At 40.4% G+C, this 26,828-nt stretch overlaps 1 protein-coding gene across 2 annotated transcripts in view; it reads left to right on the top strand.

The window, feature by feature from the left end:
• The window catches only part of NAA15 (N-alpha-acetyltransferase 15, NatA auxiliary subunit), a 66,799-nt gene that overhangs the window by 19,062 nt on the left and 20,909 nt on the right, over window positions 1-26,828 (top strand). For both annotated transcript variants that reach the window (XM_090036528.1, XM_090036529.1), the window contains exons 2-15: window positions 3,564-3,648; window positions 4,668-4,772; window positions 5,878-6,035; window positions 8,035-8,169; window positions 8,327-8,480; window positions 17,666-17,785; window positions 18,533-18,628; window positions 18,769-18,875; window positions 19,129-19,201; window positions 20,151-20,320; window positions 20,996-21,148; window positions 23,386-23,514; window positions 24,169-24,382; window positions 25,787-25,980. In XM_090036528.1, coding sequence (XP_089892654.1) covers window positions 3,564-3,648; window positions 4,668-4,772; window positions 5,878-6,035; window positions 8,035-8,169; window positions 8,327-8,480; window positions 17,666-17,785; window positions 18,533-18,628; window positions 18,769-18,875; window positions 19,129-19,201; window positions 20,151-20,320; window positions 20,996-21,148; window positions 23,386-23,514; window positions 24,169-24,382; window positions 25,787-25,980 — 1,893 coding nt within the window. The remainder of the gene's footprint in view (window positions 1-3,563; window positions 3,649-4,667; window positions 4,773-5,877; window positions 6,036-8,034; window positions 8,170-8,326; window positions 8,481-17,665; window positions 17,786-18,532; window positions 18,629-18,768; window positions 18,876-19,128; window positions 19,202-20,150; window positions 20,321-20,995; window positions 21,149-23,385; window positions 23,515-24,168; window positions 24,383-25,786; window positions 25,981-26,828) is intronic.

Genomic DNA, 26,828 nt, shown 5'->3' with positions numbered 1-26,828 from the left:
TGTTCCCTTCCCCCTTCCACAAAATGTCTTAAAACGTGGATTGTCAGCCTTTCATTAATGCAGGCCACAGCTTGCAACCCAGCTGGTGCCGCAGGCCACTGCTTCCCTCTAGTCTCTCCAGGGAGGGTGCAGTGAGTAAGAACAGCTTTCCTCAAAATCTGGAGCAGCTGGCTAGAGTGGCCAGATGCAAGAAGCATGTCATTAGCAAAATACAGACTGAATCAAAGGTGGGGATTGGCATGACTAAAATATGGACCAGATTTGTTCTTAGGAGGTTAGATCCAACCAATGGGCCCCAGGTTGCCAACCCCTATCCTAAAAGATTTTAAGCAGTTCAAATGTTGGAAAATTTGTTTTAGTCCAGATCAGATGAGAGACTGTAGTGGCAATTAGAACCAAAATATATACTATGACTTTCACTCTCAAATTTATATTATTTTAGATTATAATAGTATCATGCAGTAAAGTATATGTAAGTAATAATTGCAGTAACGATGTATGTATATGCATTTTATGTACGCATATAATAATGTGCATGAAGTAGTTACGTTCATGTTAGCCTTTTGTTGCTTTCATATAGATTCTGCTCTGTATTCAGCAAGTCTTCAGTATAACAGATATTTGACACACGTGGCCCCCTACATGTGTAGGTAAAGGTTCAATGGGATCTAATGTACAGGCCACACTATTGCACCTTTTGCCATGCCCCACACAACCCCATGGCTGGGAGATGAAGCTGCTGCAGTCTCCCAGCCCCAGCTGCTGGGTACATCTCTGCTGCTGGGAACCTGATCAGCTGACAGGGCTCCCAGCTGCAGGGGAGACCCTGCTATATGTGCACAATAAAGTCAGATACCAACCAGCCAGTACACGTTTTTGAGGTTTAACTTTAGCTGGTTGCACCTTTTTATGGCGTGATAGGTACTTTGCACATGTAGCCAGTTTCAGTTAATTGAACAATTAATCAGCTAATTGCACAATACCTGGAAGGTGTAGAGGGAGCCACAGAGATAGACGAATGAAAGGTGCCTTCCCTATATCTTTCATCTTGTCAAGCCTCAACAGACGAGTTCAGGAAATAATACAGGAGAGTTATTCTCTCAAAATGATGGTCTGTTTCCTATCCATCTAGTCTTCAGTTTCCTCAAATTCAACAAAATACTACATAATGTGTCATATGAGAGTGAAGTCAGTCCCAGAGCTTGAGAAAACCGATGAAAACAGCATAATATTTCAGTGTGGAAAATAGCATTTTTTTTCTTACTAAAACATTTCCAAATTTGAACAACCTAAATTCCTGCATCAGAAGTGCTGAAATATTTTTCTACAGAACACTATGGAATATCCATGGAGCTTCCAGAATTTAACTGCATGTCTCTGTTCATCAGTGCCACAGAAGGCTTCTGACATATGCCTAGGGTTAAATTAGGCTTTTTTTTTTTTAATATGACCCTGTTATCTTTTGGTCTGTTGTTGGCCTGGAAAGCATGTAAAAAATGTGGTTGTAATTGTTGTGAGCCTCAGAGCTTGGAAAATAGACTTTTTGCCATTTCTAATTGAAAATGTGATCCAGCAAATTTGAACAGGGTGCTTTTTACCCCCTCATGCAAATCGCTGATGAAGATGTTGAACAGTGCGGGCCCGAGGACCAAGCCCTGCGGAACCCCACTGCCCACGTCCTTCCAGGCTGAGAAGGACCCATCCACTACCACCCTCTGGGTGTGGCCCACCAGTTGTGTGTGGGTGTCTACACCACAGCCCCCCAGTTTCTTAATGAGAACAGGGTGTGAGACAGTGTCAAAAGCCTTCCGGAAGTCCAGGAAGATTATATCCACTGCTACCCCTGCGTCTAATGATCTGGTGATCTGATCATAAAAGGCCACCAGGTTGGTCTGACAGGACCTGCCACTGATGAACCCATGTTGGTTGCCCCTAAGCATGCAGTCCCCTGCTGGCCCCTCCTGGATGTGTGCCAGCGTAATTTTCTCGAACAGCTAGCTTGCCTAGGATCGAGGTAAGACTAACCGGCCTATAGTTTCCCGGGTCCTCCCTCCTGCCTTTTTTGAAGATGGGGACCACGTTGGCCCTCTTCCAGTCCTCCGGTACCTCACCAGAGCACCACGAGTGCTCGTAAAGTTGTGCCAGGGGACTTGCAATGACCTCGGCCAGTTCCTTTAGAACTCTAGGGTGGAGATCATCCGGGCCGGCTGACTTGAATACATCCAACCCCTCCAGAAGCTCCCTGACTAAATCCTCACTAACCCGTGGCCCAGGTGTGCCTCCCCCAGGGCCCGAGGGGGGCCCAGCAGGGAGGTGGCTGTCCTGGTCCCTACTTAGGAAGACGGAGGCAAAGAAATCGTTAAACATGTTAGCTTTGCCATCTGGTGTAACATCCAAGTTTCCCACGGCGTCCTGCAAGGGCCCCACATTACCCGGGACCTTCTTTTTACCCCCTACGTATTTAAAAAAAGGACTTCTTATTGTCCTGAATCTGGGAAGCTAGTCCCAGTTCCATCTCTGCCTTGGCCTTCCTAACTACCCCCCTACATCCCCGAGCAACTACAGAATAGTCCTCCCTGGTGATGACCCCTTCTTTCCATTGGGTATAAACCTCCTTTTTAGCAAGGAGACATTCCCAGATGCTTTTGGTGAGCCATGGAGGCTTGTGTACTCTCCTGCTCCCTTTGATCCTCGCTGGGATTACCTTCCTTTGGGCTTGGAGAATCGTCTCCTTAAGGAGCGACCACTCTCCTTGGACACCTGGCTCCCCTCCCCTCTGGGACCTCAGCGCTTCTCCAACTATCCTCCTTAGCTCGTTGAAGTCTGCCCTCCTAAAATCTAGGGCCGCTGCCTTACTGCATGCCTTTGCCACCTTGCGCTGGATGGTGAATTCCAGCAGGTGATGATTGCTGTCACCCAGGTGGTCGAGCAGCCGCAGCCCTCTCACCAGGTCATCACCTGTGGCCAGCATCAGGTCCAACAAGGCGTCCCCCCGGTGGGGGGACTCGAGCACCAAGACAATTGTGTGCTGGTTTTAATGGCTCCTTTCTCAAAAGATGCTTGCCCATAAGATATCTGTCCCCAAACTGGTATTAAATGTAGGGTAAGCAGAATGGTTGAATTTAGTAGTAAGCATTTACATCTTTTTGCCAACAGCTTTGGGACTGGATGAGTACATGGGTCATCCATGTCATTAGATGCCTGCTGGATCTCTCTTGATACTTGTATGACTTCCATAGTGTCTCAGCAGATACAGTACTGTGTAACAAAAAGTATCTTCAAATGCAAATTATGATTCATATACCATAACAAGTGTTTAGATGCACTAGTTAACCTAAGTATGGCTATTAGATTAAATGAGGTTCATTGTGAGGAAGTACCAAGAACTCCTGTTCTTAGGTTTATAAAGATATGCAGTGTTTAGGTTATTGTGTTGTCCCCTTCTTCCTTTCTTTTCCCCTCACCTTTCCCTCTGCCCCTTACGTACATATAAGCACAGAATTAACTTTTTTCCACAGTTTTTTTTGGTATGAGATGTTACTGACTTTGTTTTTCTTTTACAGAGGTGTTACGAACATAAGCAGTACAGAAATGGGCTGAAGTTCTGTAAACAGATTCTTTCTAACCCAAAGTTTGCAGAACATGGAGGTGAGTCTTCAAATGGCATTTTGATACTGTCTGTCATCTGAATAGAGAGTTAGGTAGCCGTGTTAGTCTGAAGTTAGGCAGAAAACAGGACAAGGTGGCACCTTTTATGAACTAGTGATTATCAACTATGGGCGCTATGGCTATAAGCACATGCTTAGGCTTGCCCCTGTCTGGCCAGTCCCTCAACCCCACTGCCCACCCATCTATAAGAATGTAAGCACTATCATTACTTTTGTCAGTTGAGTGGCACCCAATTTATTGGGGCTGCATTGAGCCTGGTGTGGGGGGGTGCCTAGTATTTATTTGATGCCTTTCTGTTAAAGTTTTATAAGTATTTTTCTGAGCATCTTCTCAGAAATCCTATGGCTAAGTTAATTTTAAGAGGAAATTGTTAAGAAATAGCTGCAGTCTCTTGAAATCCTGCACCTTAATGCCATACTTTTAAAGACAGAAATTAAAAATTGATTCAGGAATAATTTTTCTTTTTCTCATCTGAAAAAAGCATTGCATGATTTGGGGAAGGGGCTAAGTCAGTTTGAACCACATTTAGAATTCTTGTCCTGTTACTTTTTCATTTGTGGGGAAAAGTGAACAAGAAAAGGGGACTGTTTATTTTGACCTGCAGCTCTTTATTATGGAATTAATTATCTTTTCCCAGTACACATGCTTTTTGTCAGTCAGAACAGTTATGCCAGTCTTTCTTTAAATTCATTGTAAACAAATACCTTTTTCATTAAGCCACCAGTTGAGTAAACATGGCATGCCTTTCTTTCAGTGTGAGAAATCTTGCATGCTTTGAAATAGAATAATAGCTTAATCCTTGACTGGAAACCTGATATTGTTGACCCTTAGATACTGACTGCTTCAAGAATAGTCATTTGAATCAAAAAATAAACAAAAAAAATCTTGACTGCTCTCTCTCCTCTGAGTCTAGAGTCTTAAATGTGGTTGTAAGTTATTTTTTACAATGGCTGTTGTTATTAGTAAACTTGGCATTAATTCAGCCCCATGTTTTTTAGAAACCCTGGCAATGAAAGGACTGACATTGAACTGTCTAGGGAAAAAGGAGGAAGCATACGAACTAGTGCGTAGAGGCTTGCGTAATGACTTAAAGAGCCATGTCTGTATCCTTTTTGAAATATATTTTGCTTTTGTGAATGGAGAAGAGCATTTTTACATCATTTTCATAGAATGTCAATGAGCCACTGTCTAACCTTTTCCAAATTAAAAAATGCCGGACTTTTCTTTATATGAATATATACAGAAGAACATCTTGTATAGATGCTTGAAGAATGTCTTACCTATATACCTGTATAGCATGATCACAAGCAGTTAAAATGCTCAAACATTCATGAGCAAGAATTACAGTTAGTGAATCTGTGCTATTCTTCTTCTACTATCTTAGCAAGCTGCTAATCTTTGTTTCAGAATTGTTCATTTATGACCATAATGCAGGGGTGTTCTTAGTCATACATTAGGACCTACTTACCTTGTATTTTTGTAGAAACTGCAAAAAAACATTGGTTTCCATGGTCACCGTGAAAAATGGCATTTGTTGTGATTTCCTACGGAACTGCCTATAAAAAAAAAAAAAAAAAAACTTACTAAATATAAAATGCCAACTCCCCAGTGGTTCCTCATGGCCACTGCTGCCCAGCCTCATAATTTACCAGGGAAAGAGGGTGCAAAGGTGTCAGCTGGCAGAATGACATGAAGGGAGCAGGCACAATGGTGACTGCCCTTACCTCCTATGCTGAAACCACTCTGCTAATCAGTAACAAGGGACAGGGCCACATCAGCCCTCTCTGCCAATCAGTGGAGAGTAGCAGGGCCCTTGGGCCAATCAACAGTGAGGGGCAGATCCACTGCAAAATGCCCACAAAATCGACTCTGTACACTGCGAATGGGCTGTGGAAAACCCTTTGTCTTGCTCCGATTTAGATAGCTCCCTGATCATATGTTTAACTTTAAGTACAGGAATAGTCCTGAGAACATCCTGTATGGTAGTATGTTATAAATATGGTATGCATATAATACTGTAAGATGATGATCTTATATTTTCATTTTATAAGTTGTTAATGTACTGGAAGAAGAAAATTTTTGTGATACTAATGCCTGTTGTAAAAAATGGGCAAGGTATTTTTTAACTTAGTAGCATACTGCCTTGGCCATTTTGGACTGATTTTCTTCGCTCTTTAATGTAGTCATACCCTTAACCAAGTTTTCCAGGCTGGCATGTCTATGGCCTTCTCCAGAGGTCAGACAAGAAGTATGACGAAGCTATCAAATGTTACAGAAATGCACTGAAATGGGATAAAGACAATCTTCAAATTTTGAGAGACCTCTCTCTGCTACAGATTCAAATGAGAGATCTTGAGGGTTACAGGGTAAGTAGAGTATCTAATATGAAAACAATGGTAAAGGATTCATGAGTAATATTTTGGTAGGATATTGTTAAAATGTAAGGTACTTAAAGAAACTTGCTTTAGTTTCTTCGGCTTCATGGTCGTACAAATCAAGATATTAAAACCCTTTCATTCTTAATGCTTTATTTTGTACTCGGATATAGAGGCACTGCTTTGGCTTCCATAGAATTTGAAGATTTATTAAGATGCATATACTGGCTTATATTAGATCATTCAGTGCAGAGCTGTTCTTTAAAGTACGTTCTTCTTAATGTTGACTAGTGCAGATGTAAATAATAACAAGTTGCTTTTGGGGACCATTTTTGGCTGAACAAAGTTTTACTTTTTAGAGAGACTGATATTCAGCCAGTGAGAGTTTTTTTGGTTTTTGTTTTAACTAGTTAGTCTTCGTATAAGCCTCTAACTATTCCTCTTCCTCCTTGGTTTGATATTTGTCAAAAGTTTGTGACGTTATCATCAAACTAAACTGTGTGTAGTTGAGTGTTTCTCAACCCATGCATTGCAACCCAAAAGTGGGCCACAGGAATATGTGAAAGGCTCACGAGCAAACTGTAAAAATAGATCAACAAACTAAAAATGGATTCTCTTTTAAAGGAGAAAAATGTGGGAAACTGTGGCCTCTGCCTTGGAGGCTGGAGGAGTCCCAGCCTGTAAGGGACTGCTTAAGGGTGTCCTGTTTCCCACCCCCCTTCCCCCCCGCGCACAGACATACTAGTAGGCTGGGACCTGGGAATGGGGGGCAGTGGATTGGGAGTAAGGGACACTGAGTCGGTACTGGCCATTGGTGTTTACAGATGGGTCCTGGTACAAAAAAGGTTGAGAACCACCAATTATAGTTCACTAGTCTACTTGTAACTTTTTAACTTGGTTCCTGCAAACTCTGATCAAATTTGTTGACTTTTCACACTCCGGTTATTTAATAGCTTGATAAGATTTTACTTAAAGTGTTTGCTAGTTTTAAGTGGCTGTGGTGCTTTTGTAGAGGGGGATTCATCCTCTCTTCTATGTGATGTCTGCAAATACCTTCCAAAATTGAATGAGCCTTTTGTCCTAACCTAAATTTGCATTGGAAATTTTTGTGCATAATTTGCTGTGATCCTGGTATCAACAATTACTAGCTTCTGTCTCACTGGTGAAAATAATTGCATTAAATACCTGACAAACATTGGCTCAAAGTTGATTTTTTTTCATTTGCATGCTTACTTCTATAGCTCCTCTTGTATTTTGCATGTCCTAACACCCTCAGCTCCTCCCAATTTTGAATCTGTGAATGCCATTAAGGCAGATTAATTTTAAAATTAGACATCTGTCCTAGTCTGATGTATTGCTTTTCATCAGTACTCTTTGCTCTGTTTTTTGTAATCCTTGCTGTTTAATAGCTCATATCTGTTACCATCTAGGTATTTAGCGCCTCCTGAATATTTTAAATTGCTTCCAGATATAGTTCCAGGTGTTTCAACCACCCTAAAACTTAAACTCCCGTAGGATTTGCACAACTAAATTCTCATACTGATGAATTGCCTTTGGCGACTACAGTTTTTACTATATTCTGACTAAGTTATGGATGCTGCTTGTATGAGCTGTTCTTAATACCAGCATATCTCCTGGGTTGGGTGGCATTTCTAATGACTGAATGCATATTGACTTGAAGTATTATTACTGTACTATACATTCAAGACACTGGAACAGTATTAAGCAGCCTGAACTATGCTCTTTATTTAAGTTTTGAGTTAAGAAAAACATATCTTTTAAAACTGTCATTAATGTTAGTCAGATCTTAAATTTCTGTATCTGTGCCTCGTCCAGCATAGTCTAAGAGTGTATATGGCAAAACAATTAATTGATCCTTCTACTATCCATTTTTAAGCAAGATTATTTAACATTAAAGCAATGAAATTCTACAGAGGACTCTAATGCCTGTCAGAATTAACAACAAAACTAAGTTATTACTGTTTTACAGGAAACAAGATACCAGTTACTTCAGCTGCGCCCTGCACAACGAGCATCATGGATTGGTTATGCTATTGCTTATCATTTGCTGGAAGATTATGAAATGGCAGCAAAAATTTTAGAGGAATTTAGAAAGACACAGCAGGTATAAAAAATGAAGGCGGACTTCCAATAGTGAGCCAAAAAAGTATCTTTGAAACATGGAAACAATTCAGTGTTTAGTTGGATGTTTAAAACGGAATTAATTTGTTAAAATGTATTATAAAATAATGAATGCTTGCACATTTTCTTTTCGTGCACAGACCTCTCCAGATAAAGTGGACTATGAATACAGTGAGCTGCTTTTATATCAGAATCAAGTCCTTCGGGAAGCAGAACTCTACAAAGAAGCCTTGGAACACCTTTGTACCTATGAAAAACAAATATGCGATAAACTGGCTGTTGAAGAAACTAAAGGTAATTAACTTTTCCACATACAGTTATGTTGTATGCCAGTATATAACAGCATTATGGAATCTTATGTGGTTTCTATAGACTTGAAATGGCTTAAGAAAATGGTATTTTGTTTTTTTTCTTCAGTGAGTTATAAGACCAAGTCAATTGAGCTAGTGTAGCATCTAATAAAAACAAGGTTTAACGTCTAAAAAGTATTTTCACTAAAATCTAATGTTTTTATAAATATTTCTTGTAGTATTTGCACTAACATTGTATTAGTGCATGTGTTGACAATTTATAATTAAGTCCTTTCTTTTCTACTGCTGAAGCTGAGAAGTGAACGAGCAAAATAGGTTTAATAGTGGGAGGAAATGCATCTTTATTTACACTTTTCATAATATAATGCCCTATTAAAATTGTTAGGGAACTGTTCTGAATTACTTGGACTAGATTTTGCTGTTTAAAAGTACATTGTAAACTTGAAGAAAAATCCTGTTCCATCTGAAACTCTGCATAAATATTCCCTAAGAGTCCTCAAATTGCAAGAGGTTAGAAAGAAAATATTTGATCTGTACATTAATAGCACCTTGGGTTGAGAGTTGCTTTGAGGGAGGTGATAGACTCCCTCCAAGCATTTCCTTTTAGTCTCTTATGGAAAGTGTCAATTCTTTGTCCCTCCCCCTTGAAAATTTTCCTCCCTCTCTCCTCTTATCACCTCCCTTCTACCCTCCTCCTCCCCCCACAAGATCCCAGGAGAATTGTAAAGACTCTAGCTATTCTACCAGAAGTCGCAAGAAAAAACCTAAATGGCTGGACTAGCTCCAAATGCAGAACCAGGCAGGTTTGGGATATGGACTAACGAAGGCCTCCTTGAGCCTACCACAGTAATCCAGTGTGCCCTAGTTTCTATCCCACCTTTTCCAAAAAGAATGAATAGAAAATAGTAAATCCCATTAAATGGGTTAGAACAGGGGTTGGAAACCTACAGCCTGCAGACTGGATTTGGCCTGTAAAGAGATCTGATCCAATACAGGGGATCTTTGTCATGGAGCTTCACTGTGCTGCCCATCCCTTTTGCAGTACTCTGGTTGTCTGCAGAACTGTTGCTTGCTATGTCTGCGCTTTTCTTATGGCAGAAGGGTTGGGGAAGTGCAGGCATCTGGCTCCTCTGGTTATGGAGACTTCAGGCCTGTAGCCACAGCTGGGTCGCAAGCTCTGAGCCATGCCAGCAAAAGGCTGCTGAACCATGGATTAGAATACTGCTTTCCAAATCTAACTTATTGGTGAAGAGTCTGCTTTTGCAGGAGAGAAGCCTAAGTAGCAGGTAAACTCTTGTGGAAAATCTGTAGCAAGCTACCAGAACAATTCCTATGATCCTTTGTCTCATGGGCCTCGGGCTCAACAAGAAAAGGCCCATTGTAACCACAGCTCTGTTCATGAAGATCATCAGAGTATTTAAGATTGCCCTCCAGATTGGTGAGGTAAAGTCTGCCTCAGCATCTCCAGGAAATGGTAGATCCCATCCTATTGCTAACCTCCATGTACAACCCAGCATGTCAATGTGCATCTACCTCAGCTACACTGAGTACATCACTTTGCACTTATGACAGTTCATATAATTCCTGACCTGTCTCCGTTACAAAGCTGGCTGAGATTCGTGCATCTAGCCAACAAGCATGTCATAAATAGTCCTGTCATATTGGATGGTTAAGTTGATGGACAGATCTGGTAAAGGTTTGCACTGCCTCTTTCTACCAAGATTCTTTAGTTCTGGGATGCATCATTTTGGGATTCAGAAACTGCAGTTTCTTCATAAAGCCGTGCTGTACTTCTTGAAGCTCAGGATCATAAGGGTAACATTCAAGGTTTTCTTTCTTTATCCTTGAGAATTTAACCATATAAGAACATGGATGATGGAACTCAGTGGACACTTCGAAAATTTCAATTGACACCAAGTTGGGTGGGGTTGCAGACACTCTGGAAGGTTGGTCTAGGACAAAGGTAGGCAGTTACTTTGGCTTGAGGGCCGCTTAATTTTTTAGCAAACTCTCAATACCACCTTTTTGATAGTTGCCCCGGCAAAGTCCCGCCTCCTAACCCCTCATCTTTGCCACCAGAAGCCCCTCCCCTTTCCCCCCCAGAAATACTCTTTTTGGGATGGAGTTTCCATCTTAGAACCAAAAAATAAATAAAACACATTACTCTAGAAGTCAGAAACCTACTATGACATATTTTAACTTTATTACAAAAAATATCTCTCATGATTTGTGTACTGTATATATAAGTCTAGGTTCATTAATAGATGCGTTCCTTCTAACATGGGCTATCGCACTATTAAACGCCATCCATCTAACTCTTGTCATTTTCTGAGTTACCAAGAAGATCAAAAAACACTCCATTGTTGTCCCATTAACCCCAGCTTGGGACATGGAGTTTTGGTACTCTGAGCCATCCGTCATTCTACCACTACTTCCTGACTTAGTCTCCCAAAAGTACAGCCAGTTGCTGCCCTGTAGAACCATCCCTGGCTGCATGACTCCTCTGCAGAAAATAGCTGAGGAGCACGATTTTTCTTGCAAGGTAGGGAGCTTTCTATTCAACTTGTTTCTGCAGTGAAGTTGGAGAGAATCTCTGGGCAAGCCAGTAACAGCTTCTGCTGTTTTCTCCTTAAATTCCATCTATCCTGGACTATTTGCTGTCTTTCCTGAAAGAGGTCTGGTCTCTATTAAACAAAAGTTTGTCATATGAAATAAATGGGACTTTGACTAAATAACTAAAAAAATTATAAAGCAGCCTACCTTGTCTGTTCAAAATAATGTTGTATGTGACCATCCTGAAATATCAACTTTCTTTATGGGCTTTTTTTCATGGCTTTTTGACAGGTAGGAGCCTTCCTGTTGTTGTGACTTCAGTTCGGTAATACCAGTTTAGTGGAGGTCCCCATTTGATCCCATGGCTAACTGCTCCCTCCTACCATGTTTTTGGAGGCCAGTAACATAAAGACCCTATGATACGGCCTCCGTATGCTTCATAAGTAGGGTGACCATGTCATTCTGAAGAAAATCAGGATGGGGTAAGATGCATACTTATGCACACGCACACAGCCGAGTGACGGCTGGTGCCACAGCAGCAGCAGAAACATGAGCCTGGCTAGGCCTGCAGCATGCTGTGGCCCCTCACTACCCCTCCCAGTGCGGGCACCTTCTGCCCATGTCCACACTTGAAGCGTATGGCTGGGCCAGGCGAAGCCAGTGAGCTTGGAGCCCCTTTCCCTGGCACCAGCTGCAGCTCAAGAGTCTCCACTCCCCAGCACCAATTGGCATTTCTGCTATCTGAGCACTGTACAGACCCCAGCAAGTCATGCCCCTGCACACGCATGCACATAACCCCATGGCTCCCAGGAGCTCTGATAGCTTTGTGGGGTGGGACAGTGCAGAGCCCCGTGACCAGACTTCAGTCCCTGTGGACAGAAGCTGGGAGCAGTGCCCTCCTGGTTCTCACCAACCTGCACTGCCCCGCACAGCTGCCTGAGCCCCCTCCCCTACCCCACCCTATCCCATCCCATCCCACCCCAGCTGATCCTCACCCCAGGCAGGAAGAGCAGTGCTCAGTGCAGCTCACTCTCCACCTCCAACTGCTGTGCAGGAGGAGCCTGGCTGGGCAGGTGCAGGCAGGGTGGTGCCAATCCAGGACTTGTCACCAGCCAGGATGTTTGGAGGCCCTATGAAATCCAGGACTGTCCTGGCCAAACTGGGACATATGGTTACCCTATTCATAAGGGCATCTTTCAACTATATTCTAAATTGGTCTTGTATTACTGCCTTAATTCCTAGGTCTTATGTTTTCTTCATAAAGCCTCACTTTATGCCAAGAAATAATACTTCATATTCATAGTTACTTGTAGTATTTGTAGTCAGGAACCTGTCTTTACTTAGACCAGTGGAGCTCAACCACTCTGGCCCCCTGTCTGGGTCCTATGTGTGGGGCTGGTCCATGGGCTGGAACCCACACAAGGTTAGTATGTGGGGTCATTCTGCAGGTGGCCACAGAGTGGCTGCACACCAGCATGATTTAGTACATGGGGCTGTATTACTTGAACTGCAGGGCTCCCACAGACTTGGAAATTTGGCAGCAGTGGAGCAATGGCAGTGTTAATTGCTACAGCTCTGGGAACAACTACTGCAACTATCATTCTCCCACTGCCAAATTTCCAGAGCTGTGGGGAGCCTGGCTCTGTTGGCTGGATTTGGTCCCTGGGACGGAGGATTAGCACCGCTGATTTAGACTATCCTGTCCTTGGTAGTAACATGTGGTAGTAAATATGTCGGTATGTGCGCATGTCAGCATATACCACCATGATGTAAGCACCTTCCATGACTTATCTCAGCAGCTGGCTCCAACTACCTGAAGTTTTGTCCCATCTCCCACTCTTCCTTGGTGCAAGCTTTTTCCATCAGATGCTCACTTCAGTAAAGAGGCCCCGCAGTCACTTTATTAAGTGAGAGGCCTCCACAGCCAAGGGAACTGCTTGGTAGCAATCAACAGAATCCCTGTGGACAGCTACACAAGTGTGGTCGTTACCATCCAATACACTTAGATGCATTGTCCACAAAGATTCTGCAACCTATTCTTCGTGGCAACATTTTGGGGTCCCTAGATCAAGGGCTTCTGGTATGGAAGATGTAAACTATTCTTGTAGTGGTTTTTCCCTTGCTATTTTTGGTTGTGGCAGCCTATAGATAGGAACCTACCACATTCACAGCGGAAGCAGAGTGTACAGCAGCTCCTTTAATCTTGTGTGTTCCTTGGTGTTCACCTTCTTCCCTCACCCCACTGCTGATTAGCAGAGGGTCCCACTGCTCCCTCCTGATATGCAGGGAAGCTATAACCACAGTTTTAAACTTGGCACCATTTTTGCCTCCCCACCAGTCAGCAGCAAACAGTAGAGACATCTGAGGCCCCTGAGCCAGTCAGTGGCAGGAGGCAAAAACAGCACCATATTTAAAACCACAGTTTTAGCCTCCTCACTCATCAGAAGCAAGCTGTAAGTGGGGCTCCTTTACCAGTCAGTGGAGAAGGAGGACATAGGGGAACCTGCAGGATTAAAGGAGCCACAGTGCACCCTACTTCCACCATGAATTTGGGAGGTCCTTACTTATAGTGCGTGAGGGAGCTTAGGCATTCCTGCAATGACTATTGCTGTTCAAAAATAAGCTGGTGGGGTTTTTTTTGGTTTTGTTTTTTTTAAATACTTGTGCTTGGAGTGGAATCTGTGTGGGCAAGGCATCTGTAGGAACCAGTTTTTAAAGGGTATGTTCTTTTAATGGCACACCATGTATTTAAATTGTGCTGTGAACAGAGAAGCAAATGTTTAAACCATTGGATTGGCTAAATTGACCAGGATTAAAACTATCCCTCTAATCATTGCAGAACACTTATTGAAATTCAGACACTTTCAATTAAATGGTCTAGCTGAGGTGGTAAATGACAGCCCTGTTATGTAAGTTCCTTGTCTTAAAGAGCTTATTCCAAAAATTTATCACAGTTGTAGAGGAGCATGAAACTATATGGATGATGCTATCATGGATTTCATGTAAATTCTGATGCTTAATAGGGCTGTGTGAAATTTTGCTGGTTGCTTTGTTTTGACACTGTTTCGACTCATTTTGCTGTTTGAGCTTGAAATTGAAATGAAACGAAGGGCTTCAAAACAGCCTCAAAACAAAACAAGGCTAGTTGAAATGTTTCGAAGCAGCCAGGTGGTGGGAGACACGAGAGAACCAGGGCTGCGCTCCCAGTGGCTCCGTAGCCCCATGTGGCTCAGCCAGACAGGAATCACAGCCCTGGCTCTCCCCGCCTCCTGCAGCCAGGCTGTGGGAAGCTGATCGCAGCGCAGGGGAAGGGAACTGAGCCCCATCGCTCACTTCCCCTCCCCAGAATTCTGATTGGGTTTGGGAAGGGAACTGAGCTCAGCTGGGGTGAGCTGCCTTCCCCAGTGCAATCACTAGCCCTGGGGAGGGGAACTGAGCAGTTGGGCTTAGTTCCCTTCCCCAGCTCCATGGTCCCAGGCACCTGTCTTCCCTCCCTTTTATCTGCCACACAGATCAGGGCCTGCAACCCCAGGAGGACTGGCACAGCCCCCGCAGCTCTCCCAGGGTTGCAGGCCTCCGATCTGCCTGCCAGATGAGAGAGGCTGTTTTGAGTTTCCCCGTTTATAGCCTATGGGCAAAATGTCAAAGCAACGTCAATGTTTCAACAAAACTAAACAGAACAGTGGTTTCAAATCAAAACAAAATTTGAAATGTAATGCTGTTCCATCGAAACCTCAAAACGCAAGTCAAAACGGAACAGTGCCGTTCCGCACAGCTCTAATGCTTAATTACTATACCATCTTCTTAAAAAATAATGTCATGGTGGGTAACCAACTTTTACATAGCTGTCACAATCTAAGATGGTGATTCTCAACCAGGGTGCCAGGGTACACTGGGGTGTTGTGATCCTTTGAAGGATGCCTTAGGAAGTGTGAAGAAATGAACAGCTAAGGGGAGGTTCAGGCTCCCTGCTTGGCTGCTCTGCAAGGAGATAAGCACTGCAATAAATTTAGTTTTTGAAAAGGAGTGCCACTTAGTTCACAAGTTATGGAGGAGTTCCTCAAGTCGAAAAGGGTGGAAAACCATTCTTCTAGATCTAGGGCAGGTACTTCCAGTAGTCTGCTCAAGAAGAGCAGAAGTCCCATAATTAGCCAAAATAATTCAGTATTGTAAAACTCAAATACTTCAGTAGTTCTACAAGACAGTGGAGCTTTGAAACTGTGAAGAAAATACTCTCTACCCCTGAAGTCCTTCAAACATGTTGTTATTGAAGATGCTGTTGGACACTGACATTGTATAGTTAAGGTCCAGGACTCTAATCTATACCTGCTTACACACTTAGCCTTCAGTAGAGTGGCAATTCCATTGAACCCATGATTAAATTTAAGGATGTACTTGTTGACAAGACCCAAGTCAGGAAATGCCAAGGTTAATTAATGCCTGTGTAGCTCTGTCTCTTTATGAATATGTTTATATAGTCCTTTAATTACACGTTCACATAATTTTTTAAGTATATTGTATCACTTCTGAAATGGGGCATGTATCTAAAACATCTGTAATACCATGTGTACACCAGACAGATTTTGAACAAAGCACTGGATTTGAAGCTTAACTTCTAAATTGGAGTTCTTCCACAACATTCTGAGATATTGATTAGATTATTTAACCTGTTTTTCAGCCCCTTTATCTGTCAAAGGGAGGCTGTTGTTGTTTTAGATGGAAGTGAGCACTATAGAAAAGTGAACTAACATATGAAAAGGACATAATGAAACTTTTTATAAATGGAATATGAAAACTGAGTAACATGCTGCCATTTATAAATTAGAACTAAATTGACAATGGACACTTTTTTTCATGGCCTCACTGTTTTCTGGTTCCATAATTCTGATGGGTGGGTCTGTGTGGTTTCTTCTTGGCATCAAATCATCTTACTTTATGAAAGACTCTAGACTAAGTTAAGTTTTCTGTAACAAATGCTTGCCTTTTGCTAAAATTGTGTACTCTGTTTTCATGGTGGGATAGAGGAAGGGTAGGTGAGATTTTTATCTTGTTTTTAGAGCCAAATGCACTAAGTTAGTGAAATTCTAATTGAAGTGATTCCCTTGTAATCACTGGTTCCCATCTTCTGTATTCAGTCAGACTAGCTTACTACATAAAATTGCTTTTAATTTGCTTAGCACTGCTGAGCCAGTGTTGCCCTGAAATTAACTATTTGGATTATCTTTTGGCTTGCAGATCAGCTGGAATGTTGGTTCAAATTCTTTCTTAGTTACTATCTCAGTATAGCCAAACTTCTATGACGTTAAATCTGAGGATTTGCCTGGAGAATCTTACTGAGAACTGTCAGTCTAACTTGTGAATTTGCATATTTCTTGTTAGCTTTACTAAGCAGTGTGAAAAGCCATCCTTGAATTTCAAATTAAATGAACAGTGTTATAAACATGGAGCACCTTGTACCATCTTTAATTGTTTCTCGTAGTTAAAATTGGATAGTTTTGGTTTAGTCTTAATCAACACTTTTATTTAACAGTTTTGTTCTTTACTTTTAATGGTGTCTGACTCCTTTCAGAAGCCTTTAGCCAGCAACTCATTAAAAGTTTCAGTTATGTCATGAGCAGACAAGGTTTCATAGTTTCACAGCGGTTGGGGTCAGAAGGGACCTCAGTAGAACGAGTCCGACCCCCTACCCTGGGCAGGAAAGAGCACTGGGGTCACGTTACCCCAGCCAGGCGCTTGTCTTAAAGACTCCCAAAGTAGGGGAGAGCGCTACCTCTCTTGGAAACCCATTCCAGATTCTGGCAACCCTTACCATAAAGAAGTTCTTCCTGATGTCCAACCTAAATCTGCTGTCCATCAGTTTGTGGCCATTGTTCCTCATTATTCCAAGGGGTGCCCTGGTAAACAGAGCATCTCCAATTTCTTACTGTTCCCCCATGATGAATTTGTAAGATCCCCTCTCAGCCTTCTCTTGCAGAGGCTGAAGAGATCCAGGTCCTTTAGTCTCTCCTCGTAGGGCCTTACCTTCAGGCCCCTAACCATATGAGTGGCCCGCCTGTGTAGCTTCTCAAGGTTATCCACTTCTCTTTGGGTGAATCTGATATCTTTTATTAGACCAACTTAAATAGTTGAGGAAAAAATTTTTTTAGCAAGCTTACTGACTGCCTGTCTGGCATGCATACCAGCCCAGCCTCTGGCTTCTTTACTATTCGTTCCATCCAGGAAGAGCACACATCAACTGCAGAGGCTTCCTTAGCCTAATGAAGGGTTTTTAAACCTGAAAGCTTGCTAAAAATGTTTTTTCCAACTATTTAAGTTGGTCTAATAAAATATATCAGATTCACCCAAAGCACCTTGTCTGCTTTTGTGCTTAGACCAACATGGCTACCACCTACACCCCTGTAGATAAGTCATGGAAACTTTTATCTCAAAATTAGCTTTATTATCAAATGTATGTGTTAGTTCATAGTGCCAGTTATGCAGTGCATCTCTACCATTCTAAATTCATCTCTATAGTTTGAATTTATTTCTTAAAAAAGAAAGAAATGCTTACTGACAAATGTTTAGCTGGTGCCTTCTTCCTCACATTGTCTGTATACCTTTATGAATTTTAAACAGGAGAACTTCTGTTACAACTCTTCAGGCCAGAAGAAGCAGCTGAGGTGTACAGAGGATTGCAAGAAAGGAATCCTGAAAACTGGGCCTACTACAAAGGCTTAGAAAAGGCACTGAAACCTGGTAATGATTCTTGCTGTAACAGGAGCATCAAAGCTATTTTTGCCCAGTTGGGATTTACCTATCCACTGAGAACTTCTAGACCACTTCGAGACTTATAGTTTAGCTTTTGTTTTTTTAAGAGTAATGACATATTTTTGTCATTGTAACTTTGGAAGACTTTCATGACTTTATTCTTTGGTGTCCCGTGTTCATCTAGTAAAAAGGAATATGGCAGATCAGTAAATGTCATCTGCTCACACAAACAGAAGGGCTGTGAATACACTCTAAATGGTAGAAAGAAGGCAAAGTTCTTTGGGGTTTTTTAAAGAATGGACTTTATTCATTTAGGATTTTTTCCTCTGTTTCTTTGTTATGGTATTACAGGTATTGTAGATTTCAGACAGAAGTATGAACTTTTTGTCAGTTCATTTACTTCATGTTTGAAATACCTGTCAAATACAAAGTTTACTTCATGGCTCTTCTTGTATAGTTATATTTGTTTTGATCTTTAATACAGGAATGGGACAGAGAAACCTTCTGTAAAAAAGGAAAATGTTTCTTATTGCCAGCTGGCAGAGAAACTCCCTGATGCTGTCTTGCCTAAAGCTGTCTTTTTTGAAAATGAACTGAGTGCAAAATATCTTTCACATAAAAAAAACAAAAAACCAACCCTATAGTCACTACTTTACTGCATAATTCTGGGTTTTGTTTAATCAAATTTTAGTTACCCAAAAACCTTAGTGGCTTACAAACTTTGTTTTATTCTAGCCAATATGTTGGAGAGGTTAAAGATCTATGAAGAAGCCTGGACTAAGTATCCAAGGGGTCTAGTTCCGAGAAGATTGCCATTAAATTTTTTATCTGGTAAGGGCATTTTTTGCAAGAAGATACTGCCAGTTTGCATCTACATATGTGTTATTTTTCTTAAAACTTCTACTAATAACGTAAGAAATAGTATTGTAATGTTTGATAAAACAAAATCAACAGGTCTTTTTTCCCCCAAGGTGAGAAATTTAAGGAATGTCTCGATAAGTTTCTACGGATGAATTTCAGCAAAGGCTGTCCACCTGTGTTCAATACCTTGAGATCACTGTATAAAGATAAAGAGAAGGTAAACAAATCTGTGAATATTTTAATAGCTTATTTGTGTTATAGGTATAGAAATGAAAACAACTTTTTTTTTTTCCTGACAAGATTTAGCTTCATTTTTGGTTTGAGATCTCAGTAGCTTTTTCTAGCACTAATGTATATTGTTACTGTTGTTGTTTATGTGGTGTGGGTTTTTTCCTGTGATAGTTCTAGGCCATAAAAAAATCTAGTAGGATACTTTCTGCTTTATAAACTTCTGTCTTGTCTTTGTATAGGCGGCAATCATAGAAGAATTGGTGGTAGGTTATGAAACTTCCCTTAAAAGCTGCCGATTATTTAATCCAAATGGTGAGTGTGAAGGACTGCATACTTTGTGAAAATACTGTGCCTGTTGTATGTAAAATTTGCTAATTTGGAGGTAAACACAAGTATTCTTGGGAAGGATGAAGAAATGGGGATGCACAACTCAGCACTGACTCGGAGTGTGTGTACCCCAGACACCCCCTCTTCTCTTCTCTCCCCCTCCCCCAAAAGACTAATTGTACTAATTAGCCTCTCACTAATGACTGGTGTTCTTGTCACAAGTCCTTGTATATGGGGGCTCATCTTGTATTTGAATAAAGATAGTACAGGCTGTACTATCTTGGAATCCTTCTCAAGCTATGAACTAAATTACTTTTCCTTGAAATTAAAAAGGTTATTTGCTACAAGTTTGCATATAGAGTGTTTTTAATTCAATGAAATCTTGTGTACGGACAGATTTACGATTTAATTTAAGCTCGTCTCATCATTCACTTCATCTGTCTTTAGCTTAATACTGTAAAGTGGAATTTCTTAACTGAAACTGAATTAAATGTTTAATCACAAACTCGCATGGTTTTAAAAATTTAAACTGTGCACATTTCTGCTTACGTGTGCCTGAAGAAGCCTCTCTGCTTGGCTTTCACTGAAAATATTAGAGATTTCAGAATTAAATTAAAGTGCAAATGTAATAGTGTCACATCATGAAAAAACGTAATACTTGGGGAACTTCTGCTTGTCAGGCGTTGGTCCCAAATCAGCAGTGAGCTTAATTTTACTTATGTGAAGCAGTATCATGTGCACATAGTGGATCATGTGCACATAGCCTTAAATTATAGCTGTTGAAAGCTAATATGGAAAATTATAATCTTTCCAGTCTCTTGGTGTACTGCATATACTGTGTGTGTGAGTAAATCTCCTGTCACTTGTATCAGTAGTATATTCCTTGTGTTATATTCTGATAAATTGGAAAACATTACAATGTTTTTTTCCATAGATGATGGTAAAGAAGAACCCCCAACCACTTTACTCTGGGTCCAGTACTACTTGGCACAGCATTATGATAAAATCGGGCAGCCATCCCTGGCTCTGGAATACATAAACACTGCTATAGAAAGTACTCCAACCTTGATAGAACTCTTCCTTGTGAAGGCTAAAATCTATAAGGTAACATTGATCCACTTATTCTTGGCTGCCAGGTGGGGATTCTTGTGGCAAGACCTTTCACCATAATTATTACTTTCCTGTGTTTTTTGGTATGAATACTAACTGAGGGAGGAGGGGGTTTTGCATAAGCAAAACCTTTGCAAAATCTAAGGTCTAGAGAGAGGCTTCTACCGTATTTTGTGAAGTGCTGTTAAATGGATTTTTTTAAAAAACATGCACAGGAGTCTGTTTGACTGTAAATGGACTATTACCGAGAAAGTTACTACAGTGTACACTGTTAATTTTATAGTGGTGTTTAGGTCGTATATTCGCAAATCTAATATTGATACATATATTTTGAATAATGTCTTAACAACTGGTCTCACCCAACTTCTCTACTTACTCAAAATTAGCTTATTGTACTGAGAACTTATTTTTCAAAGATGCAGTGATACTGCAGATACTTTTGCAAAGTATGGACTAAAAAGTCATCTTGATGTCTGGGCAGAATAAATAAGGGAACAGTAATGCCATAATATACAATTGCACTGGTGGGATCTTGATTTGTTTAACAGTTTTTTAAAGAGAAACACTTGGTGCCTGGCTTCATTGTATTAATGAAGGGTGGATGAGTGAATAAAGGATAACTTGTATGCATTATACAACTTCCTTACTTGATTTGTATTTCTTTTAAAGCATGCTGGGAATATTAAAGAAGCTGCAAGGTGGATGGATGAGGCCCAAGCCTTGGACACAGCAGACAGATTTATCAACTCCAAATGTGCAAAATACATGTTGAAAGCCAACTTGATTAAAGAGGCAGAAGAAATGTGTTCTAAGTTTACAAGGGTCTGTTCTGTTTACTATAGTTTTCAGTTAATAGATGTAGCATAATGACATGTAAAGTATCTTACGGTGACTTGTTTTGGAATCTTTATTTTGATGATTTATAAGCTTTACTCCCTGCTGTCCTCCCACTCACTGTTCAAACTACTCTGGTTGTTTTACTAGTAATGCTGTGACTAGATAATGACTCCTTAGTTAAGATGATTCTTTTGCACTTAACGCATGGACTTAACATCTGCCATGTATGAAGATTATAGCATATGTTCCCTACAAGCACAGCACTTCAAATAGAGAGAGAATTTGCTAAAAATTTAAGTAAATTCAGTAAATTTAACATTAACTTTTCAAGATTCCTTCAAGATGCATAAGAATAGCTCTCAAATCCCTTTTTTCTCCCAGATCTCATAGTTTCATAGTTGGTAGGGTCGGAAGGGAACTGAGCAGATCATCATTAGATATCAGGAGGCACTACTTCACAGGACGGCTAGGATCTGGAACCAACATCCAAGGGAAGTGGTGCTTGCTTCTACACTGGGGCTCTTCAGAAGGAGGCTGGATAGACACCTAGCCAGGGTCGTTTGACCCCAGCATTCTTTCCTGCCCGGGGCAGGGGGTCGGACTTGGATGATCTGCTCAGGTCCCTTCCGACCCTACCAACTATGAAACTGTCAAGTTCAATCCCCTGCCATAGGCAGGAAAGAATGCTGGGGTCAAACAACCCCAGTAAGGTGATTAGCCTCCTTCTGAAGACCCCCCAGGGTAGGGGTGAGCACCACTTCCCTTGGAAGTTGGTTCCAGATCCTAGCCACCCTGACTGTGAAGTAATGCTTCCTGATGTCCAGCTTGAACCTACTCTCAGTCAATTTATAGCTGTTATTCCTTGTTATTCCTGGTAGTGCTCGGGGGAACAGGGTCTTTCCTGTTCCCACAGAGTCTCTCCCATTCCCGGGGTAACAGCCTTTCCTCATGGTTTCCATGTCATTGGTTGGGAAAGGGCCACTGAGGTCTGTTCATCTCTTTCAGTCCTCTGGTCAGTAATATCCCTCCATACCCCCTGGTCAGTCCTCTGTGCCTGATGGTCTTCAAGGCAAGTTTCATTTTATTTGAGGCCTCAAGAGAAGTCAGAGTTAGGTGGAAGAAAAAAATTGCTTTCTGCATGCTTTATTTTATTTTGCCTTGTAACTTATGGCATGGACAAATATAGTTTTGTGTGGGTCCTTTTTTTTAACTTATAAAAAAAACTTGTAGAGTCAGCCAAAAGTCAGTGAAATCTTGTTGTGTAAAATACATTTTAAGATTTCTTTTAAGCATTAATAATCACGTGTTGCCATTTTTAAATAAAAGTTTATTTTTCAGTATGGGCTGACGCCGTTTTCACAGTATTCGGAAAGTATTGCTTTCTTTCAAAAGTGGTACAACCAATGGAGCTGTGTTGGCATTAGCCAGAATTTAAGTTGCTTCTGTCTTCCTTTTGGGAGACGGGAGAGAAAAAACTGAGGTGTGCCTAAGCAGAGGATGTACGGGGAAACAGGAAAAAAGAATTTGGGGTGTATGCAGACAAGGCAGTAGCATGAGAGGGGGGAGGGTAAAACTGGTTGATACACTCAGTTGTTTTGCATTCTGCTGACAGGGCAGAGTTGCTGTAAACCCAGGTGAACTGGCCTTTAAGCTCCAGCTGCTTTGTAGAACTAATGTAGAGCAGCCAAACTGTATCAGTGAAGTGCACCCTGTAGCTGAATTTTTTAAGATACAGTTTGAGGTTGATGCTGTACACATTCATGTATTAAAAACATCCCATAGGAGCATTCTTTTTGGACTTTTTTTTGTCTGGATTTGATTTATGAAGATTTTTTAAATTAAAAAAAAAAAGGAATTCCAAATTTAAAAATACGTAATGATGGAGCTTCTTCACTATTCTGTCTTCATTACATCCATTCTGTGCCCTGATTTGATGAAGAGATCTTGTAGAAAAAGTTTATGATCATGCAATTAAAGACTTTAGTGAAATGCCTGTATACCTGGGGGGCCAAATTAACAGGGAAACCTTAATTTTTGGTGTTTTCTATCATTTGAGTTGATGATTTTGAAAGTGTTTTTTCTTAATATAGTATTTGTATGTGTACTTTTATGTATGGCATTTCTTTTATACGTCTTCAAAAAATTATGATGTACTGCTTGTAATGTGACCTTTTTTTTAAAATGACTTGAAATATTTCTAATATTTCTATTTTTGCTTTTAGGAGGGAACCTCAGCTGTAGAAAACTTGAATGAAATGCAGTGCATGTGGTTCCAGACAGAATGTGCCCAGGCTTATAAAGCAATGAATAAATTTGGAGAAGCACTTAAGAAATGCCATGAAATTGAGAGAGTATGTACCTACTAAACTTCAATCTAATATTTCTAGTTTAGCTTTACTGTAATGACATTTTTGCATCTGAACATCAGTGTTTACATTTTGTACCTTGTGGTTTGTAGCCTTCCAAACCCTTGTCTAAACTTATAACTGCTGTGATTTAAGATGCAGTCCTGCAGACTTAGTCTTATTCATGTCAGCAGTCTAGGTGTGCTTGGTGGAAATATTATGTGCAGCATTAAGATACCTAAATCAGGGGTTACTTTACATGGATGTTCACCAACAAGACCATTTATAATGCTGTGCACAGTCCCAAAGTACCATTAAAGTCTGATTGAGAGGATTTGCTATGCTTGTATTCCTACAGAATCAGAGACACAAGTTACTACAAGGCAACTAAATTATATTAGTATCTTTTGATAACAATATAATTGTTATATCTTTCTTTATCTTGAGACTATAGATAAATATGGGAGTTTATGGAGGAATTTCTGTTGCTCCCGAAAGTCGAATCTGTTTTTCATCAGATTTTTTTGATTGACATTTTCGAGCTGACTATTGAAGATGGACTTTTTCCAGCCCCCCCTTACATTTTCTTCAATAAAGTTAAATGTGTGACATGTTGTTTCTGTTTCTGAATGCTTGCTAAATAACATTGTTTTGTGTTAGCATTTTGTAGAAATCACAGATGACCAGTTTGATTTCCATACATACTGTATGAGGAAGATTACGCTTAGGTCTTATGTGGATTTGTTAAAACTAGAAGATGTACTTCGACAACATCCATTTTACTTCAAGGCAGCACGAATTGCCATAGAAATATATTTGAAACTTCATGATAACCCCCTAACAGATGAAAATAAAGAACACGAAGCTGATACAGGTATAATACTGGATTTGTGCGTGCACTTCAACTGGCTGGTGAATATATTGTAAATACCTAGCTTTCTTGTTTGACATTTCCTAGTAAATTATTGCATAGTTATAGCATCTATTAGTCAGGAAGGCATTAGTTGGCCTGTAACAAGTAAATGATGATGCTCTATTTAAAAAGTAATTGTGCGTTCTATTTATGCAATACAAGTAGTAGCTAAATTCTGTTTTAATAGGGCAGGCATAAAATGGTCTTTTCGCTCTTTAAGAAATTCAAGAATAAAAAATTTGCAAACAGTTTTGAGAATGAGCAAGACCTGCTGTATTCTCATGGTCTCTTTCTACCATAACAGATCTACAGGGTTGCATTTGAAGCAGCTCTCCTTTAAGTACGTTTTATTAGAATTCAGAGGCAAGTTGCAATTTTTTAAAAAAATTGAGTTGTGCCATTATTCTTATGTATAAAGATTAAGACTGATATTTTAAGAATAAAAATAATGAAAACAATTCTGTTACCTAGAGAAAAAATTGTGTGACTTGTCTTGGGGATTTAATTTATGGAGCAGAAAGGGGGGTGCTAAATCTAAAAAAAAAAAAAAAAAAAAAAAAAATTTAAAAGAAGATTTCAACAGTTCACTGAAATTTCTCCCTGTCTTTTACTTCCATCATTTGAGGGTCAAGATAAAAAGGGTGCAAATACAGTAGTTTATTTTTATTTTTGCACGTCACTTTTTTTTTTTCTTTTGCTTTTCATTTTAAAAAGTTTTCCAGTGTGTTTTTGATTTATGAAGGAAATGTGAATTAAACGTAAAACGAGGCAACATGATCTTAAACCTTTCTCTTAATCTGGGACATTGAAGGTTAGGCAGAATAACTTTATGTCAAGATTTAGTTTTTACCTCTTGCTGAAATGGCTAACTGTGTTAAGCTTATTTTTTTTCTTTAGTTGTTATAGCAGGGTGGTAGACACTCCTGGGGTTCTGACTTCTCCTTCTGCAATTGACTTTAAGTCAAAGATCTCACTGAGAGCTGAGATGCTCAAGCATTATATGCTATACTACCTAGTTTAGGGGGTGGCCAACCACTTGCAGTACCCATGCCACAAGTGGCACACAGCAGATTGGACAGGGGACAGAAAGCAGAAGAATGGGAACACAGTGGTACTTGGAGGGTACAGGCTTACTTCAGCACTTGCCTAAAAGATTGGCCCCCAACTCCTAGTTCTTCCATTCTGTTGTGGCTAATCTATCAGTGCATGTAAATGAGAATCACTTCTGAATTACTTGAGGGCCTGTGTATTAGAAAGTAGCCACAGTAGGTGGCCATGGTTTGAGGTATGAACTTGTGTGCAGCTTAAATGCAATGATATTCTATGGATAATCTCTTTTTCTACTGAAACACACTCTGTGTACAGCAAATATGTCTGATAAGGAGCTAAAGAAGCTACGTAATAAGCAACGAAGAGCACAGAAGAAAGCACAACTGGAGGAAGAGAAGAAGAATGCGGAGAAAGAAAAGCAGCAAAGGAATCAAAAGAAAAAGAAAGATGATGACGATGAAGAAATTGGAGGACCTAAAGAGGAACTTATCCCTGAGAAACTAGCAAAGGTACTGAGCTTGGCTCAATGTGCTACATTGAATATACACATAGAAGAGCTATGCAAATAAAGTGTAACAATGTGTGGCTTCCATTTGTAAGTGCCGCTGTTTCAAAAACCAGTTTCTGGGGCTCTTATCTCACAATGCATCTAAGCAACAGATATTATGGAAGAATTACTTTAGTCTCTCAGCCTTCAAAGACAGGAGCATGTCTTGCAGCAGGAACTGTTTGGCAACCATTCCTTATAGGGTAGAAACATCGTTACTAGGTCACTAAATTAGGTCTGCCTTCAAGTTAAACAGGTTGTAAATCTCTGTATGCAAGAGATTAATCATTATGTTCTTCATTACACATAGTAATATGCATGTGTTTGAGTTGCACAGCATTTGTGGAACTGGTAGGACAAGAATACAGATAATGAGTGTTTTCATTGTGTGAGGAAACCTAGATGAATTCACTTGGGGTTGGTCTTAGACTGGAAGGATGGTTTGTGATTTGACTAAGACAGCTTGGCAACCATTTCCTGGGAGGAGAGCATTGCAGAGGGTGGCAAAGTGTACCTCTATGCCATCAATTTCCCCGTGCCAGATTAGCCTGCTTTGCAGTTTGGCAGCCCCTGAATTAAGAGTTAAGGATTAGTTTATACTCAAACTAATAGGTAGATGGAAGACAATATTTGAGAAGACATCATGTAATTAAAACAGGCTTTGGGTGAAATTGTATAGAGGGGAAAAAATTGAAAAGTATAAATAAAATTAGAGGCTTAGGTTGGAAACTGGTCAGCTCTTCATCTTTTGTAAAGATCTTGAATTTGGTGGGGTTGAGGTTAACTGAAACCATATGGTGACATGAAAAG

The sequence above is a fragment of the Crocodylus siamensis genome, chromosome 2 (genome assembly GCF_052110815.1).
Source record: "Crocodylus siamensis isolate JL-2025a chromosome 2, ASM5211081v1, whole genome shotgun sequence".
NCBI classification, from domain to species: Eukaryota; Metazoa; Chordata; order Crocodylia; family Crocodylidae; genus Crocodylus; species Crocodylus siamensis.
The sequence above is the reverse complement of the archived record's forward strand: the minus strand, read 5'-3'. Positions and strand labels throughout refer to the sequence as shown.